Source organism: Tyto alba, unplaced genomic scaffold, assembly GCF_018691265.1.
Source record: "Tyto alba isolate M040663 unplaced genomic scaffold, T.alba_DEE_v4.0 Super-Scaffold_46, whole genome shotgun sequence".
Lineage (NCBI taxonomy): Eukaryota > Metazoa > Chordata > Aves > Strigiformes > Tytonidae > Tyto > Tyto alba.
Window position 1 is genome coordinate 5224648 of NW_024881322.1, and position 20516 is coordinate 5245163.

At 40.1% G+C, this 20516-nt stretch overlaps 1 protein-coding gene across 3 annotated transcripts in view; it reads right to left on the reverse strand.

The window, feature by feature from the left end:
- Positions 1-20516, reverse strand: part of CPNE4 (copine 4) — a 243764-nt gene that overhangs the window by 42295 nt on the left and 180953 nt on the right. For all 3 annotated transcript variants that reach the window (XM_032991217.2, XM_032991218.2, XM_032991216.2), the window contains exons 8-10: positions 15879-15977; positions 4873-4959; positions 4215-4274 (exon numbers count right to left, since the gene is read on the reverse strand). In XM_032991217.2, the coding sequence (XP_032847108.1) occupies positions 4215-4274; positions 4873-4959; positions 15879-15977 (246 nt within the window). The remainder of the gene's footprint in view (positions 1-4214; positions 4275-4872; positions 4960-15878; positions 15978-20516) is intronic.

The window sequence follows — 20516 nt, forward strand, 5'->3', positions numbered from 1 at the left end:
TGTATGGATTAGCTTAGTTTTGGGACACTTATTTTTAAAAAATCTTAGCCAAGGTATGTATATTTTCCTAAAAAGATGTAAATGTTCTCTGATCTTAATTCAGCCTTGATTTTTCATTCTCATTATAGAAAGTGGCAAAATGTCACCGTATGTTTGAGAAACAAAAGGCATTCCTGTAAAATAGTTTAAAGTATGCATTTTTATTGATAATCTCAAAACAGACATTAACAAGACTTGAGTGACATATCAGACAGAACTGGACAAGTCTTCCTTCATGGCTGTTAGCCACGGCTAAATGCTTTTTATCTGAAAACAAGAGCACATTGTAGGAATAAGCAGTGGGTTTCATGAGCTTGGAAAAAAGTCTGTGGCTAAGGTTTGGGAAAGAAAAACACGCTCCCAGAACAAGCTTCCTTTTTGGAAATGGTCCTTGTAGTAGAGACGTTCTGATAAGCAAAAAAACCCTCCAAATTTCCTATGATGAAGCCTTTATGAATATTTGTACTTGGATGTAGCGCGCTCAACTTTGATTTAAATCTCTGACTCTGAAGGGGAGGACTTTTAAGAAAGATGACTGCTGTTACGTGCCACAATTCCAAAATAAAAATGCAGAGCTCTGCTCTTTTAGCATTACCCAGCAGTATGAAGGTCTTGTGCAAATACATAGGATAAGGATTTGTAAAACTAAGTTAACAAGTTAGGTTAATATCACAACCCAGCCAATCTTGTGGGCAGCAAAGTAGGAATCTTACAGTGCGTACATTTGATTTTTATCAGTGTATCTTTAAATGTATCAGTTCCAATGTACCAGTCATCTTCCCACAGCTAAATAAGAACATAACATAGCAATAACTACACTCTTAGTATTTTTTTTCCTCAGCTTTGTAAAAGGGTGATTTTCATGGCACTGAAAACATCCTACATATATTGGACCTCCTGCTAGATCTGTCAGTAACGAAATGTCCTGCCCAATACCATGACCTGCCTGAGAGAGAATCTGTCCAATATATCTTTCTATTACAGTTCCTTTTACGCATGTTACACATCCTTTCTGCTGTATTTCCTAAAGTGATGAAAATGTCTTCTGACTACAGACCCATTTGCACTGCCAACTTCTGAACATTTCTTCTGCAGCAGGGAACACTGTCTGATAAGAGATACAGCATTTTGCAATAAGCAGTGCATAAAAATAGTGGACTGGAATCAGCACTATTGATCTCTATAGATGAAAGCTCCTAAATAAATGGGTTTAAAGTGAAGAAAAAGTTTACTTTTGTTTTTTTAGAGACATTCTTTCTAACTACAAACTATGTCCCTACAATAGATGTACGAATTTTCCCAAGAACACACAGCATGAAGTTACCAAAGCCTTCATTAGTGCCTTAAATTAGCAGGTATGTCATACTACAGCTTTTTGTTATCAAATGTATGCTTAGCATCCCAGTTTCCCTCCCTCATCAAGTGCCCTTTCTAATCACAGTTGTGTCGTACTGCCTGTACACAGCACGAACTCAGTAGAAATGTCATTAATATTAAGACAACAACAACAATGATACATGTACCAGGAGAGTTTCAAACAATTCCAGATCCATTTGAGTTAACAGAAATGGAAATCTGGGAAGGTGGAAGAAATAGGCCTCTTCTATTTCAGTGGTCTGAATTAACCAGATTAGGACAATGTGAAAAGGAGATTACATGGTATGTGCAGAAGCAAGGGAGCATTGAGTATCTCCCCTGTAGGCTGCACCGTTTTGCTTCAGTGCCCACTGGAGAATCTCCGACATGTTTCTGGAAACAGCAACACATCTCACAACCAGTCTGTGCTCTCATCGCTGGGGACTGGTGCAACTGAGGCAGGAGGAAGTAAAATACGTGGAGAGTCATCTTGTGATGATCTTTCAGTAGAACCACTAGGTTATGCATGAACAGAGCTACAGGCACAGAGACACCCACAACGGCTTCCCCTGAGTCCGTGTAGGTTGAAAACTGATAGTGATGTGTTTACACAATACTGTAACTGGTAGATTTACCATTGAGGTCAGCAGTAATTCAGGGATCTCAGCAGTTCACTTTATAATGGATCTTTCATTTCGTTTACGTCCCTATTGCCTGTCCATGCCAATGAGTTTACCTAAGTTTCCTATTATCAATGTTTTTTTTTCATTTCAGCAAGATGAAATACTAAAATAGTGAAATATTGTAGAAGTAATACCATCCTTTTTAACACATTTTAGCACAGCAGTTTTCAACTTGTGGTTCATCAGCCTACTAACAGGAAATCTGCAACAAATAAATAAAATGCAAGCAAATTGCCATGACCCTTCAGTGCACTGTGTAAGGACTTGATTTTCCATTGGAAAACATTTAGGAGGAATCAAAAAGAGTTTGAAAAGCACAGCTGTAACATAATATGTATATCCCTAGACACTTTCTAATGGTTACAGTGCTCCTGTGCTTGAGCATGAGTTGTGGAAAATGCATATTAACCAGTCTCTGCATTACTTAAGCACCTGCTCTGATTAGAAAAGGCTTTTAAATATTATGTAAAGACATTACTGTCTTTCTGATAATGACCTTGAACACATTTGATAATTGAGTTCATTCGTCCAGTCAGATTTTTAGGGAGAAAACATCAGGAAAAATAAATTAAAGGGGTTTCCAGGGATTGCTGAGTTTCAGATTTGGAGGAGAAATAGGCGTTGCAGGCATGTGGTGATAACAGAAGAAGCTGGGTAAAGCAGAGAGGTAATTATACAGGATGCTTTGCTTGAGAGAAGACAACAGTAAAGATATTTGTCCACTCCACTAGGTATTTCCTTCAAAATCATAAACAGGGTCCTCAGTTTCGGGTGTTATGCAATGAGTTTGTGAGGTGTAGCAAAGTGCACATTTTACACCTCAAAAAGCTGATTCATACACAAGAAGATGATTCACTACTGTCTATAGCTGCTGCTGTTGTTGGAACTTTCTGTTGGGACAAAAAGATCTTTCTTTTTTTATTAAATCTTTTTGGAAAATGAAGGCCTGACTGGAAAAAGTGAAATGGAACATTTCAGTAGCTTCCAATGTATGATACTTGATACCTGGGAGCAGAAACAGTGCACAGTGCTACAGGAAAAGAAAAAATCTCCAGAAGAAAAATATTACCTTGGAGCACTGATTTTACCCCTGTAACTGGCATGAAATTAGAAATCACATAAACCAGACTGGAACTGTGCCATAATCTATATTCCTATGCTACAAGAAACACTGATATATTATTACATAATATTATATCATATCATATTATATTAATTACATCATATCACATCATATTGTATTATATTATTTCCCAGATTCAAAATACAAAAAAAAAAAAAAAAAGAAAAGAAAAAGAAAAAAAGAAAATATCAAAACCACACAGCATTAAATGTTTCTGAAAATGATTATTTGGAAATGCAAATGGAAATGCAAAATATTGTATTTCTGTTTATGGAAAGCTCTGGAAATCATTTTATCCCCTGTTCCTTGAACTGAATAGCTTATGAATTCACTCTAAATTACAGCCATGCCACGTTGTAGTGCCACCTTACTGTTGGTAGCTATGGCCGAGGTATGAAACATCAGCATTTACCCCAAACTGACAGAGAGAGGACCTTGGCTCGACTATCTCTCTGCCTGTGACTCCTTTGGCACCATTAGAGGGGAAACTTGCTTTAATGGAGGACTCATTCTGGAAATGAAGTCTGACCCTTAGGATTCATGAACAGGACATCTAACATTTAAATAGCTAAAGGCAGGTGAAAAGAAATCCTGCCCTGTGTCACAGTTCCAGCAAGGGAATTTATTTGAAATTCTTGTGAACAAACTGAGACTCAAAAGCCAAAGGCTGGTCAGCACTGTCCCAGGGGCTAATACAATTTGTGGGCTTTTGGGACTGCGTGTGGCTCAGATGGAATTGGTGGTAGTACACCAGTTTCGCTTCTCACCCCTGTATGATGTTTTTTTGCAACATGATTGTCATTGCTGCAGAACATAAAAATAAATCAGTATGTGCAAGAAAAGTCTTACTGCATTAGCATAGTTTTATTTTCTGGGCTTAATACATTTTGCAAGAAGACCTTAATAATTTACCAAAGAATGGCATGTAAGAATCATTTCTCTGTGAAAGCAATGAATCAGTATCTAAGGGGATTCCCTTTCTTTAAAGCAAGTTAGAGAAGTAAGACACTTACTGTGAACTGTATTTGGCAGCCTCCCATGATATAATCTAAGAAGGAATGCATCTTGTGGATCTGCAAACAATAAAGCAAGACATTCAAATTATCTGTGTACTGCTAAAACATCAGAGAACTGCCAAAAAAAAGTAAATTGGAAGGAGGAAAGGGACCAGCTGAAAATAAGGTAAAGGAAGAAAGCGTTAAATATAGCTTGAGACAGAGACAAATTTGTAAACAGAAAATATAAAAATTCTAAAACTACAGAAAGGAAAATGCACATCAAAAGTAGTAACAAGCTCTGCTCCTTCTCAGTGGTAAGTCAGTGGAAATTTTGCTCTTGGTTTAGGAGGAACAAGTGCAATTTTGTAGAAATGATGGAAGGATTAGAAGAGAAACACACAAAAGGCCAGTTGGCAAGTCTGTAGGTGTAATGGTTTAGCACTGCCTACTCCATTGCACAACAGCAGGGATAGGGCAAGAAAGATGAAAGATTGTTGGGGACAGTCTGTTTACTTTTGGGAATCAAGTCCTTGCCTTTAATTTTCATAGTGGACCAGTACCCATTGTTATTCTACAGGCAGTTCCACTTTGCTGCCTACATTTCCAAACATCATTAAAATATATTGCTGAGAGCTTAGTAAGGAAACAGCCAAAGAGCTAAACATGTATTTACCTTGCACTGGTTAAGAATGACGATGCCTGAGTTCTTGTAATTCTTCTTCTTTGCTTTGTACTTGGGGTTAATGCATTCCCATTGTACCTGTAAAAAAATAGCAGTCACTCTTGATGGAAAATTTATGTAAAAATTGAATAATTTACAAAAATGGCACTATCTGATTTCCACAGTTGACCAAATCCTACCAAATAATGGTGCACACAGAAGAAGAAATGAAAACCATTAACTATGCAGAGGATGATCTTAATAGAAAAAGGCCCCGGGAAAACATCTGTCTTCAAACATACAAGTGTGGACACAGCACTAGAGATCTCCTGATCCATGTGGTGTTGTCTTCCAGTTTTGTAGGTTCAGGTGTTTCATAAGCAAAACGGAGGATCTTTTGAGATCATTTAAGAGGGGTAAAAAAGAGGAGACTTAATAAAAATGAAAATGCTGGAGGGAGCAACCTGATGCAATGTATTAACTACAAAACTCCCTACATAGTAACACTGGTGTTTTTTATTAAACTCATGGCTGGAGAAATTCTGATCAGAGATCATCTCACTCTCTCTTGAAAGAGAGCAATAGTTTCTTCTTTAAGTCCAATAGTAAAATAAAAAGTTAAGAAAATCACTAAAAAGTGAACAAAGATGCAGTTAACTAACTAATGATATATTTGAAAATTATCCCTAAGAACGTATTAAAACCCTTTTTTGAAAATGTTCTGATTAGTTTTATTTACAAATAGCCAATTTTAGAGCAAAAGAGTCCTTGTTACTGAAATACGTGGTAGTGTTCCCATCATAACATCTCCCAGAGTTATGATTTCCACTTCAAATGTTCTGCCCTCCTCTGGTTTCAGGCAGATTGGTAAGACTAAGCTTTCAGAGCCTGACCTCTAATGTCTACAATATTATTCATGCCTCTTACTGCAAGAGTAAAATGTATGTCTGTACATGCAAGTACCTACTGACATTTGAAAATTCAGATTTATATCTGTAATGTGCTATTAAATACGGTTAAGAACATTACTATTTTCTTTCAGGGAGCTGTTTTTAAGTGCTGGGAGGAAACGTGATGTTGGGTAACATAAAGAATATATCTCCAAAAGGAACCAGGATGACCTATTATATAAAATTCCCTACTATGACATTTTCAAATTAAAATTATCTGTCTTAAGTGCTACAATATTTTGCCTATAGTGAAGACCTTAATAAGTGTTATAATAATTTGTCTATAGTGAATATGTTCATATAGAATCTGCCTGAGCAAAGTGTTTGAGCACGTAAAAATATTTTTAGCTTATGAACAGCTCCAGTGATTTCACTGAGCTTCAAACCATTGCCTAACAGCAATTATTTTGATGTCTCCGAAGTATTTCAAACTTAGAGCTTCTGTCAAATGTCAAAAAAATGAAGGCAAAACATATGGCTTTGGAGCAATATGAGACCTTTTCTGCACAGGGGAGGAGAAGTATTTTCATCATTGTGTTACTGGAGACAGATGACAGAGTGAAGAATGGGAGAAGAAAAAAAAAATGTTCCAACTCTAGGAAGCACATCTGCTTGCTCTCCCAGTTAAGCCTACAGCTCAATTATTTGTCTTGTGAAATGAATTTTCCAACTGAGAAGACAGGCAGACACAGGCCCACATGTTCAGGGGAAATCCTCCATAAACATTTTTCTCTACTCAAGAGAAGCAGTCAAGCTTAAGAAATAAAAGCCCTTCTCTCCAACTAAAGAGAGTGCTCTGTGACACAACACCAGAGTGCAATAAGCTCATATTTGGGAAAGCAATCTGACAGCAAGGCAAAAGCACTGCCCACTCACATCTTGATATGTTGATGTCTGGCAAAATGGTTTAGCATACAGCTGTCTCCAAAGTTACTGGGAGCATTCCTACGCAGAAATTGTGCTGTCTGCATGTTATAAAGAAACTGTAGTATATTGAATAGAGAGAAAAAATAGGAGTCAGGATTTGTGTTCCTCCCTTCAACACTGAAGTACACTGGAGAAACCTCATTGCTTTCCCCTAAACATCCAAGGTGCACTTGCTTAATTTGATCATCCTCCAACATGAACACTTTTCAATGTGCACGTTTAAACAAGGCCTGACCTATATGAACCCTTATACTATGCACATAGTTCCTCTCCTCAGGAAAAGGACTCTTTAAGCCTGATAAACATTATGTTCATGTAATTGGTTTCTGGAACAAGTTTACAATACATAAGGATCAAAGTGGCATAAAACACTACTTCAGGAGAGAAAAATCTGTGCCTGTGGCCAGCCTCTCAGATTCTGTGCTAACTGTGAAATACAACTAGGAATGTTCACCTACCTTTGCAACACATTTTGAGATGTACAGATAACAATTCTCAGCAACTATCTAAAGATCATTAAAATATTCCATGTGCAAGTCAGTAACATGTCATTGGTTGATGTGGATAATAAAGTAAAGGAAAGAACAGAAATTCCCAGAAAGTAGGAAAACAGAAAGAACGAACAATTTTACACCTATTGAATCTGTTGATGTGATAGTACAAAGAAGGGAAGGGAATAGGAGAGGAGAGAGAATACATTTCCCAACTCATATTCTTAAAAAAAAAAAAAAAGACAAAAAAAAAGAGACTGTTTTACATGAAATTCTTTGTCTTCGCTTACCCACCAAGATCCAGTTCTGACCTTGGAAATTCCCACATTTTGAGCTGAAGATGTGACAAGCATCATTTGAAGGAAATTCCCTATACAGGCCTTGTCATATCTCCATCTCTTCTAAAGGGAACAGAGTTCAGAATACAGCTCTAAGTAGGTAAGTAATAATGAGAAACAATTTTCAAATATTTTGCTTGCACTGTGAGGCCAACCTCAACTTTCAGTCTGTGCCTACATTACCAGCATTGATTTGGAATCTGATATTGCTTTTTATTGATTCATTTTTGTCTCTTAGATTAACTTTTCAGTTCAGAGCAAACTGATGCAAGAGTATTCAATCTGATACTAATGGTAAACACTGTGAAGTTTGGATTCATTCTGAAAGTCGCTTAGCATTTCTTCCAAATGCCTGGCAGCTCAGGGCTATGCAAGTTCTTTCCCTGTCAAACACAGTGAATCTGAAACAGAAAGCAACATGGTTTTCACAGAATCATAGAATTATGTGAGTTGGAAAGGACCTCAAAGATCACCCAGTCCCACCCCCCTGCCCCGGGCAGGGCCCCCTTCCCCCAGCCCAGGGGGCTCCCAGCCCCGTCCAACCTGGCCTTGAGCCCTTCCAGGGAGGGGGCAGCCACAGCTGCTCTGGGCACCCTGGGCCAGCGCCTCACCCCCCGCACAGGGAGGAATTTCTTCTTTTCATCTACTCTAAATGTACCCTCTTTCAGTTTAAAACCATTACCCCTTGTCCTATTCCTACACCCCTTGATAAAGAGTCCCTCCCCACCTTTCCTGTACCCCCTTTCAGTACTGGAAGGCTGCTATGAGGTCTCCCCGGAGCCTTCTCTTCTCCAGACTGAACCACCCCAACTCTCTCATGCTGTCCTCATAAGAGAAGTGCTCCAGCCACTGTGTATGTGATAGTTTAAACTATCTTCTGTTAATTTAAATACTGTTGCAAATGTTGGTAATGAACCCCTAGACTATACTGCTTTGGTGTTTCTTTTATACCCCAAAATTTAAACCCTGTGTGGAGAATTTCTGAATGTAAAACATCTTCAATAAAAGTCAGCAAACTAACGCTGGCGCTTGGAAGTTTGTAATCCTCTCGTTGCTGTAATAAGGAGACACAGATCCCTCAATGAGAGATGTTACTCTCTGCAGTGAAGGATGCTGCGTTCCCAAACATCCTTACCCCTTCTCTTACCAAACGTTCAGAAGAGAAGAGTAAATTATGAAACCATCCTTGCCACACACCAGCAAAGGGAAGTGGTGGTGATTAAATGGAGGCAACCATTGTAGAACCAAAATTTGGACAGTATGTGACTACCAATAGCACAAGCTATTCAGAGAAAGAAGTGAAGGTGCCAGGAGAGTTTCATGAACCCTAAGGCAAGAGAAATCATGATACAGAGCATTTGCTTTCTCTGGGACACTGTGCTTGCACACCAGGACATCGGGTGGTCCTGTGAGGAAAGGGCTGGAGAGCTATGGCAAATTTTGGGTTATCATTAGCATGTTCTCTTGCTTCCTCTGCAATTCTTTTGTTTCTCTCTGTACATCTGCTGCAACAAAGTGCATAGTTTGTAAATGACAAAGGAGGCATCACGGTTTAATGACAGAGTGAAAAAACTTAGTCGATAGCAGGCAGCATTATACCCTGCGTTATCTCTTTTTGATGCCTCAAGAAAAGCTATTCACTTTTAAGCGAACTGCAACTCCTCCTGTCTGAAAGGCTAGTTTATTCCTGCTGTCCCTTCAGGGAAGAGGACAGGATGGTTTTTTTTTCACCCTTCCTGTCCCAGAAAGACAACCACCTTGGGAGAAAAGCTGCTTTTAATCACTATCAGAGGTTTCATCTGGAAATGTGCACCTGAAGAATGAAGTGAAAATCAAAGCATTTCTTGTTTCCTCAGCCAAGGCCTCCCAGCCTTACCCAGGCTCCTGAGGTTGCACCGCTGGTTGCCTCATCACACGGATGTGGCAGGTGCCTGACATGGCTACACACTCCTCTGAGGCCTCTGTTGCCCTCTCTGGGGTCAGCAGCAGCTGATGATGTTGCAGACAGTCCTGGATGAACTTGACCGTCTCCTGGTAGAACTAGACATGGAATTACCCCTTGGTGGCAACAGACTCCATGGCCCATTACCAAAGGCTTAAAGGTCTCATACATGTACAATTACCTGAAAAGCTACTTAATGCAGAGGACCTGAGGGAGGGTCATAGTCAGATACGTGGGCAAATGGGGGAACTGTGCTGGGTTTGTATGTGTAGCAGGGTTTTGGTAGCGAGGGAGAGGGCTTAGAGGTGGCTCCTGTGAGAAACTTCTTGAAGTTCTTCTGGCTCCAAGTCAGACCCACCTCTGGCCAGGGCCGAGCCAATTAGTGATAGTGGCTTCACCCCTCCAATAACATATTTAAGAAGGGGAACTTGAGAGGAGAAGGGTTGTGAAGGAAGACACCTATGAAAACACCAAGGTCAGTGGAAGAAAGGAGGAGGTGGGGGGAGGTTTGCCAGAGCAGAGACTCCCCTGCAGCCCGTGGTGAGAGGGCAGGCTGTCCCCCTGCAGCCCGTGGAGGTCCACGATGGAGCAGATGCCCACCCACATCCCATGGAGGTCCACGGTAGAGCAGATGCCCACCTGCAGCCCGTGGAGGTCCACGGCGGACCAGATGCCCACCTGCAGCCCATGGAGCTCCACGGCGGAGCAGATGCCCACCTGCAGCCCGTGGAGGTCCATGGTGGAGCAGATGCCCACCCACATCCCATGGAGGTCCACGGCGGAGCAGATGCCCACCTGCAGCCCATGGAGGCCCACGATGGAGCAGATGCCCACCTGCAGCCCGTGGAGGTCCACGGCGGACCAGATGCCCACCTGCAGCCCATGGAGCTCCACGGCGGAGCAGATGCCCACCTGCAGCCCGTGGAGGTCCACGGCGGACCAGATGCCCACCCACATCCCATGGAGGTCCACGGCGGAGCAGATGCCCACCTGCAGCCCATGGAGGCCCACGATGGAGCAGATGCCCACCTGCAGCCCATGGAGGCCCACGATGGAGCAGATGCCCACCTGCAGCCCGTGGAGGTCCACGGCGGACCAGATGCCCACCTGCAGCCCGTGGAGGTCCACGGCGGACCAGATGCCCACCCACATCCCATGGAGGTCCACGGCGGAGCAGATGCCCACCTGCAGCCCATGGAGGCCCACGATGGAGCAGATGCCCACCTGCAGCCCGTGGAGGTCCACGGAGGAGCAGATGCCCACCTGCAGCCCGTGGAGGTCCATGGCGGAGCAGATGCCCACCCGCATCCCATGGAGGTCCACGGCAGAGCAGATGCCCACCTGCAGCCCGTGGAGGTCCACGGTGGAGCAGATGCCCACCTGCAGCCTGCGGAGCACCCCACACCAGAGCAGGTGGCTGTGTCCAAAGAAGGATGAGACTCTCAGGGAAGCCCATGCTCTTGTAATTTGTTACTGGGAGGACTGCAACCTGTGGTAGGGACTGACGCTGGAGCAGTTCGTGAAGAGCTGCAGCCTGTGGGAAGGACTCATGTCAGAGGAAGTTCATGGAGGACTGACTCTTGTGAAAGGGTCCCTATGCAGGAGCAGGGGAAGAGTGTGAGGAGTCATTCCCCTGAGGAGGAAGGAGCAGGAGAGGCAACACATATCAGTCCCCTAATAACATCCCGAACTTGTGGGAATGTCAGTGGAGATGGTACGTATAGCAAGGCTTCTTCCTCCCCCTTCCTTCTGTTTGTGTGCATATACACGTGTCCACTTTTATGTAATACAGGAACAGATTTTTCCCTTACATAACTCCCGTGCTGCATGGGGATCCAGGTGGTTTATGTTTCTATGACTTTTTTTCTCCCAAATCCCTCTGGCTTTATTGCCTCCATTTAAAAAAAAAAAAAAAAGTTACTTTTTTTTTTCATTAGAGGATTTCTCCTTTCAACTATGAAAAGCTTTAATAGTCTTTAAATTTTTATCAAGTTTTTCTAGTCTTCTTTTAAAATATTTGATAGATTAATACTAGAACACCTTATAAAACTGCCACTGTACACACATATTAAAATATTTATATTATACATATATTTGGAATAAATCCTAAGCATACAATAACCTCGAAGTATTTACTAGTTCGCCTATTCACTAAAAAAAATAAGTCACAAATAGGGATGGAATTGTTCTTACTGTGTTTTCTTGTGTCAAGATTATGGTGAAGGAGTAGGTGATGAATTTTGGACTGGTGGAAAATGTTAAATAGAAGGTTTAGAAATGCCTGTTTCAGATGTGCATTTGAACAGCAGGATGTCTTTGTGGCATTTTTTATTGGCGGTCAGTATGAAAACAGGCTAGGTGTCAGAATATAACAGTCCGTGACAACAAGGTAATTATTATGAAACAGAAACATACACCAAGCTATTATTCTGAGGTTGTTCATGATCAGGAAGTCTTAAACGTCTTGAATAAACTTCATCTGTACCACCAACCGAAGACCAACAAGCTTTCTCAGAATTCAGTCCTTTCTGTCACGGAGAAGTAACTGTCACTCTGAAAGAGTCATAGTTCAAGACTTGCGAATCTCATCCAAGACCTGCCACATTTAGAAAAAAATTTCATAAACTACTCACACCATTCCTGATCAAAACAGGTGATCAATCATTCAGATAAGGAATCTTCTCTCTTCTTCAAACACTCCTGGTTCAACCACCAGCAATCTGACAGTGCTAGATTCACAACATTTACCTAAACCGTGCCTGGTCTCAAACACAAATTCCCAGGAAATCTCACAATGGAGTCAAGCCAGCAAGACAACTGTAAGCTCATCGGATCAGATGCTGACACTTAAAACTTGGGATAATTGGTAACAAGACCAGGGATGGAACTGAAACAGTCTTAGAAGCACCATCACCTCCTATAAGTAAGTAGGTGACACATACCCATTCTGAACATCTCAGGTGGTTCTGCAGCAGTTGATAAGATTGAAAGTATCTTGTAGCCAAGAGGGGGAGATTGAAGGATGGGACAGAATACTATGCGGTTTCTGGAGGATGAACTATGTACAATTAGAAGGCAATTTCAAGATCCTTGCCAACTCCTGCAAGAGCTGAGGTGAGCTGATGAAGTGGTGAGAAGTACTAGCAGTTCCCAGGTGACACACAGTTCCTCCTGCTCCCCAGCACGAACTATGTTACTCCCTCTCTTACTGTTTAATGCATTTACAACTTGTGGAGCTGATACGAACTAATACAGACATTGCTGATGGGAAGAGAGGGAGAACTGTTCCATTGGTGTGGCAGCTTTTAAAACTGCCCAGATTTGCCGCTGGTACTGAAGGATCCCCCATCAATGATGAATGTCCCCTTCCTCGTATTCTCTCCAGTTGCCTAGGAGAGTGAAAACCCTGGTTGACAATTACTTGAGTCTTTTGATTATCTTTTGACTGTCTTTTGACAGACCTATAGCAATGTACTGTAACTGGCCATAAAGTCTACTGCACAAAAGAAAACATAACTAGAATAAGATGTTTTACTGTGTCGCCTCAGCAACTCAAACAGGGATGTCTGACCTGAGTTCTGATCTTTACCCTGGCTTCCACAGCATCTGAGATGAAATTCCAGGTTTTGGTCTTCATCTTTGACACTCATTATTGTGATGCTATGTGAAAGAATGCTTAACACCATGGGCTGAAGAATGTAGATGGCAGTTTTATTCCTCTGACTGAAAGGAGTACTACATGGAAAACAGAACATTTTCTGGTCTGAAGCTATGAAAAGTCTCTTATAGGAACAAAGGACTACGTCTAACCTACTCATCTCCTCACTCATATATAATTACATTTCTCTGATGTGGCCTTCCTTATCAGGAATACCTAGCAACACTTCCACTTAAAGGCAAAACACCTTCCTCCTCCTCTGCCATTCCTTAAAGGTTTCCTAAGCCCCCTTTATTCAAAGTAAATTCTCCATTCTACGTGCTTTTCCTTTTGGATAATAAAACCAAAGAAAAAAATGACAAGTGCTAATCACTTTACTTAATGTGGCACGAAGGATGTTGAGTTAAACTATGCACTAAGATGTATTTATGGTGTCTACATGTAATGGTATATATTGCACTTAGCAGCAACAGTTATTTCTGGAGAACAGAGAAAAAGGAAATGGCATGAGGGATGGAGGCACAGAGAAGAAGAGAAAAAATAGAGAAATAGGAGAGGATGAGGGAAAGAGGGCAGGACAGAGGGAGAGAAAAAGAGAGAAAGGGAAATTGCTGTCTGGCTCCAGCCAAGTGACAAGTGACATGGTGTCCCACACAAGCAATCTCTCCTGTATATGTGATCACAACACTTTTTCCATAATAATGGATCTCACCAGGATCTGCTCAAACTCCCTACTGCTTGTTCTTGCCTATCACGCTGTTAGTGCTCACTGAAGCCTGTTTTCATCAGGTGCAAGTGCCATCTAGCACGTGCTTGTATATTTTGGGGGAATATTTATTAGCCACCTAAATGACTATTACCTACTCTCTTAACCACTAAATCTTGTTTTGTTCTAGAGCAGACTACAAAACAAGGATTAGAAAAGAGGAGTGGGGAGAAGGACTGATTCTCACATTGGTGGCAATTGCGTCCCATGAGAACTGGCTATAACAACAACACTGGGTTTTGCAGGTGCAAGCCCACAGACTAACTGCACAGTAACAACAGAATGAGAGCAACAAGGAAGAAATAATGGCACAACGCCTTAGGCGTGTGGAGGAGAAAAACTGCACTTTTGCAGTGAAAAACAGATTGCAATGTTACAAGTGAAAGTCAGCCTGAGGAATGGCAAATGGCAGGCCCTCAGCAAGACAAAGGTTCAGACACTTAAAACATTGTGCGGCATTAAAACAGGCACTCTGATACTGCACTGTCAGCCTAGAACAAGAATGATAAATGTGCTAACCTCTTATGCCTCTGAAAGAGTAACTATCCTTTTCGCTAGCTGAGGATAACAAGAGCACACTGTTTCTCCACCGTAATAAAGAATATATAGTTTACCCTTCAGAGCCATTCCTTGCACTCTGGACTGCAAGTTGCTTGTCTTGGCCAACAAGCTGTCTTTTTGAGAAGGACTGATGCTCCTTTGAAGACACTTACGTTGGAAATACACATCCTTTATCACTCTCAAACGGTTCCTTTCCCAGCCATAGGTATTTGTATACAAAATTGAAGTGTTGTCACATCATTGGCCACCTTAATGTTATTCACTGTGGAATCTGTTACCTCTTTAGGTAGGTTTTATTTCCACTCAAATTCATTTTGGTTTAGGATTTGATCCTCTGACTTAATTTGAGAGAACAAAACAGGGTTCCATTTACACTCAGGTTCTGTTCAGAATTTATTTCTAATGGGTTAATAATATATGATTGATGTAGATCAAGAGTATTTTACACACGTGAGGAACATTTGCTAAACTCTATGTTGTTCCAAGAACATCAAATGAAAATATCTAGAAGAATCAGAAAAACTTATTGGCCTATGGAATGGCCTGACTGCTTACCATTACTAAACACCTCTGTGCTCTGTTAGCTTTCTATTAACACATTATAAACAGAACCTTAATATAAAGACCAAATAAAGCTTATTAGGCATTTGTGTTTGGTTTTGAGATCACCATGAAGCAGTGAATACAAATTATCAGCAGATTAGAAAGTCAACATTTTTAATTCCCCTCAGATAATTTATCAAAACTAACAACTTCAGGAGTAAGTAATAATAGAAAATGACATTTTCTGGAATTAGATATGCCAAATCATTTATCATAGTCAAAAATTACCATCAGCTTCAATTTTAAAAGATTGGGCTGACACAAAGAAGTGAAATTATTAATAAGCTAAAAATTTCATTTTCCCATAAGACTGTCATTCAAAATATATTTAGGGAACTGATTAATTTCATCGTGATGGGTTCAAGTTAGAGCTGGAGAATGAAATGGAGAAAGACAGAGAATGACCCTCACCCAATAAAGGCCTTTAGGCCAGTAGGGAAATTCTTTGAGTACCCAGACTGTGTATCTGCTTTGCCATAACAGCACAGCACTTCATAGAAACCATGTGCTGAGGCACAGAGGAAATAAATCTTCACAGAAAGAAATGACTGTAGAATACGAACTGGAAAAAGACCCTAAGTACTGAAGGCACGGAAGTACAGGAAAGGCTGCTTCATGCATTTTCAGATTATCATGTCCAGATAACAGTAAAACCTATGGGAGAGAGCGACACAGCAACTAACTTCTGAGAGGCAATGCCACTTGCTTTATTACAGGATTGTCTGAAGAACACTGTTCTACAAAGCTTACATATTGAGATTGCTTGGGTGGTTTCCACTTACCTGTCTTCCTTCCATAGCTCCTCGCATTTCCTTGAAAGTCGAGCTAAATTCTCCGATGAAGTCATGTTTTCCGTTGGAATCCCAGTCCCAAACTATGCACTGGGGAAGCAAAGGGGAAAAGAACAAAAGAGCATATTTTTTTTTTTCAGATAGAAAACAGGTTTTATTGAAAAATACTACAGGAGAAATTATGGTATACATTGGGTGGAATGTTTTATCTAGAAGGAAATGACAAGATATATTAAAAACATATTCTTGTCTAGATCAAAATGAAAGGACAAGTGGAATCTCAGCGCAGCTTGCTACTGACCGCTGTGTGTTATGGAGTTGGCTGATGAAAGCAAGTTCATGTATTTTAGAAAGAAAGGCTTCCTTAACTCCATCTTTTTAGTAGGTGTAAAAATACAGGATCACGGGTATCTGCATGTTTGTTCATGGTCAAATGCTGTCCTGAATTAAGTGTAACTTACCTCACTGAAGTGCTTTACAAATATAAATTAATATTCAAACCACTAATTGCTGTGGGCAAACATTACCATTTTCATTCTTACAGTCAGTGAAGGTGAGACAATAGTTACAGAGGTAATTTTCTGAAACGGCTTTGAATTTATACATGTCAGTGTTTGGTGCCCTTAGCTTAGATGTTTTCCAGTGTTGCTCAACAGTGACTATTCAAACCAAACCTCGTTGGTAGTCATTCCTAAATTCATGCATAAAAATTTATATCTCAATGAGTTTAGGCTGTAGGAATTTTATTTTACAGACATTTCTAAATACAATTCAGCTAGCCAAGACTGAAGCACATAGCGATAACTACATGCTTTGCTAACTATTAATTTTACAACTGGCCCAAAGACAACAAAGGGACTCACAATTTTAAAGAACAAAATCCCAAATTCAGCCTCATGGTATCTCTAGATAAAGCTCACATACATTGACAGAATCAGGAGGCCTTTACTGAAAATGTGCTGCTACAAAATACCTCTTCTTCTAATTTTTTTAAAGCAGAAATGCCTCAAAACCACCTGCACTGTCAACACGAGCAGTGAACTGACATTTGGCTATCAGATGGCATTGAGGGCAACTTTGACTCCCTCCTGAGGGCCAAAATCTTCTAGGTCTGTGCATGGGTGTGGGGTGAGGACTGAACTGGTGGAAGTAGTAGAGAAGCTCCCTGATGAGAAAGGCAGGAATGAAACAACTGGGAGTGGTGGGGCAGCAATAGTGGGATACCAGGTTTAACAACAGTGAGTTTTTTCAGGCCACTTTGTCTCAACAAGACTCAGTGCTTTTAACCTAGCACTGGTGGTCAGACAACACAAGAGGAAGAGCAAGGTTTGCTCCTCGGAGAGTCCTCAAGCCATTTGAAGTTTGCTTGGTCCAAAGGGGCATTTTGAGTTCACACAGAAGGGAACTGAAAGCCCTGGATCTCAGCTGGATCTTGAGTGTTAAATATTTCCAGAACAGCATTTTATTGAAACAGATAGAAATTAATAGCCTCTTCCACACAAATGTTTGTCCATGTGAAGTCTATTGACTCGAAGAATAGGTAGGAAGATATTAGATATCTAAAATCTAAGCCAGTTACTTGAATCTATTATGCTGTTAAGTGCCCAGACACCTTATTTACCTTGTAGCAGCAGCACAGGTGGTGATTTTACTAAATTCATACCCAGGACTCCTCCAGGCAGTATACCACCACCCCTGTTATCATTTAGTTTTTTTTTTTGTTTGTTTGGTTTTTTTTATTTTTTATTTTTTTTTTTGTTTGTTTTGTTTTGTTTTGTTTTGTTTTGGTTTGGTTTGTTTTTTTTTTTTTTATAATGACTCTAGCTTTCTTTTGCACTTTCAACGCTGTTCCACTTAGCCTCAGGAAGAGATTTGGTTTGGTGCAAGGGGAATTTCTCTGATCCATATAGAAGACGTGCAGTAGAGGTACGAAGGATTGCCCACAGGGAAAGAGTACGAGCATATCTCTTATTGCTACAGCTGTTAAACAGCTGAAACAGTCCAATGGTCAGGCAAAGACCTGGTTCTTGAGCCTTCTGTTACTCTTTCATCCTACCACCAGCAATTTTGCTTACTTTTTTTTATGTAGGAATACCAGACAAAAGGAAGATCCGCAGATCAAAAATTAATATATTTTGCTCTAAGACTTGGAGATCCTTTTTAGCATCTTTGACACTGGGGAGGTGTGTGGAGGGTAGAGGGAAAGGGTGAGGACTTCCTCTGTGTGTTTGTTTATAGGCTAAATTTTACACAATAATAATCAAATGAGAGTGGGTTTCTGGTTCTAATAGTGGCAGTGTTACCTGGAACAAAACTAGATACAGTATTTTAATTACTAACAGCCCTGTGGAATTCTTTATGATGAAATTTTCACTGGTAATCACTTTATGCTTATTATCAACTACAATTTTTAGATGAGCTTGCAACAAAAAAACCCAAGGAAAAATAATTTCATTTACAAAAAAAATCTGAAAGCATTTTTGCTTCATAGAGCTTGATACAACTTCATTTTGGTTTTCTGCAAAATTTCTTTTTAATATAAATTAGTCAATTTTTATTGAAATTACATTCTAAATATTTAATGAAATAATGGATTTCACAGGTGATGCATGACTTAAACTGATTTTTTTTTCTGTAATGATTGTGAAAATGATTTAAGATCCTAAAAGTAACACTAAGTAAAAAGATTTGTCAAAATGTTATAGCAAAACTAATATAAATGTGCAAAAGATATAGTTTTAGTAATGCTAGCAACTTTTCAAAAAATGTTTTTGAAAAAATATTATTTCGCGAAATAAAAAACCAACACTTATTGTGACATTTTGCAACCAGATTTACTTTTCTGGTTCTGTTTTTAAACTCTATTGGAGCACAAATACAAGAACAGACCTAAGGTTATCAGAGACCTCTAGGAAAAGGTACTTTGCTTAGGATGCTAACTCTTATGAAGAGGGAGAAGCTCTGAGTGATGATTTGTGGTTAGAATTTTAACTGGAGATGAACAAAGTTAAATTATGTTTTAAATGTCCACCCAACAGGGATCCAATTGCTTTTTCTTTAAAGCTAGATGTTTTCTAACTTTAGCTTTCAGAAAGCCAGATGGTACTTTAATCTTCATGTTGGCTTCATGGAAAAGACAAACAATTACAGTATTATCTCAGTGCCATTTGCACAATTAGAGCTAAGGGAGAAAGGGGCTTCCTGCAAGTACATCCATTATGACTTCTTTTTTTTTTTTCAGTTTCACATCTGGCCATAGAAATTAATTGCTACTCTTGGAAACACACGTTGTTCACAGCAATGATTCTGCATTTCAACTGTATGTGAAAAGTACTTCTGAAACATATAAATACTGGAGTCCAGAATTTTTTATAAAAACCGACTCAGACAGATAAAATAAGCATGGAAGGACATTTGCAAATAACCCAGAATCGGGTAAAGACCAGAGGTGATAATTAAAGGATTATTTCCCAATGAAATACTTTAAAGGGTTTTTTGTTTGTTTGTTTTTTGTTTTGTTTTGTTTTTTTGTTTTTTTAAGGAGGGCCCTATTGCTTTTCAAATCAAATCCTCCATGAATCATCCTTTATCTTTAGGCAAACCTTAATGTGTTCTTTGGGTCTGTACTCTTACAGGAATCTTAAGCAGATGATTAACAGTACACCTACAGTCTGTTAAAAGTCTCATTAATTTAAGGAGGCTTTCCATACACTTAATTTTAAATGCTGGTAAATCAGTGTTCAGATAAGTGGTGAAAGAATTCAGTCTCCTACCTATTGGTTACAAGCTCAGCTGCAGGGAATAAAAACTGTCTAATGCTGCATGGTGATGGAATAGAGCTGACTGGAATGATGGAGAGCATCTTCCACCCCTGCACGGTCCTTCCTCCCTCCCCAAAACACCTGCTGACTGCAGGGAGAGGGAACACCGCTTCCAGCCCTCTCAAGGAAATGTGCTATGCCTGATAGAGCTAACCAGTAGACTCAGTTAAGAGTACAGCAGAGGATCAACATCTTCATTTCTTCATCTTTTCTTGCAAATGTCACAAAATGAAAGATTTCCTTTCAGATGGAAATTTAACTTTTCACTGGAGAAAGAAGGGAGAAAGGCTCATTTTAAAAAGAAAAAGATATCTCAGGTGGATGCAGATGGAAATTTCCCCTAGTTTTATTTCTGTTCATCTTTTTCACAAAGTGTAGATTTTGACAATACTCTCACTACAAAGGGAACTTCTGAGCACTATGCAAGGAAAATTGCATTAGCACAGGAGCTACAACAGCACAAGCTTCTCTGCCCAAATTTCCTAATGTTTCCCAGGATATGACAGCTAGATGAATCTTGCTACCTCTGCATGAGCAAAACCACCTCATTTGCATAATTTCTGATTTTAATTATATTTCACCAAAACATTATCTGGACCATCCTCCAGCTCCAGCCGATACTGATGTTCTGTGATGTGATGATGCTTAGATAAGAAATAAACTGATTTCTTTATCCAGTGTCTCCCACAGAATGAAACAGTGTTCCTGTTTAATAATTCAAGAGAAAAAAAAGAATCCCTACCTTGGATCCAGATCACACGATCCAAACTCAAGCATTACTTTTAAAGTTTCATTTCCATGATCTGAC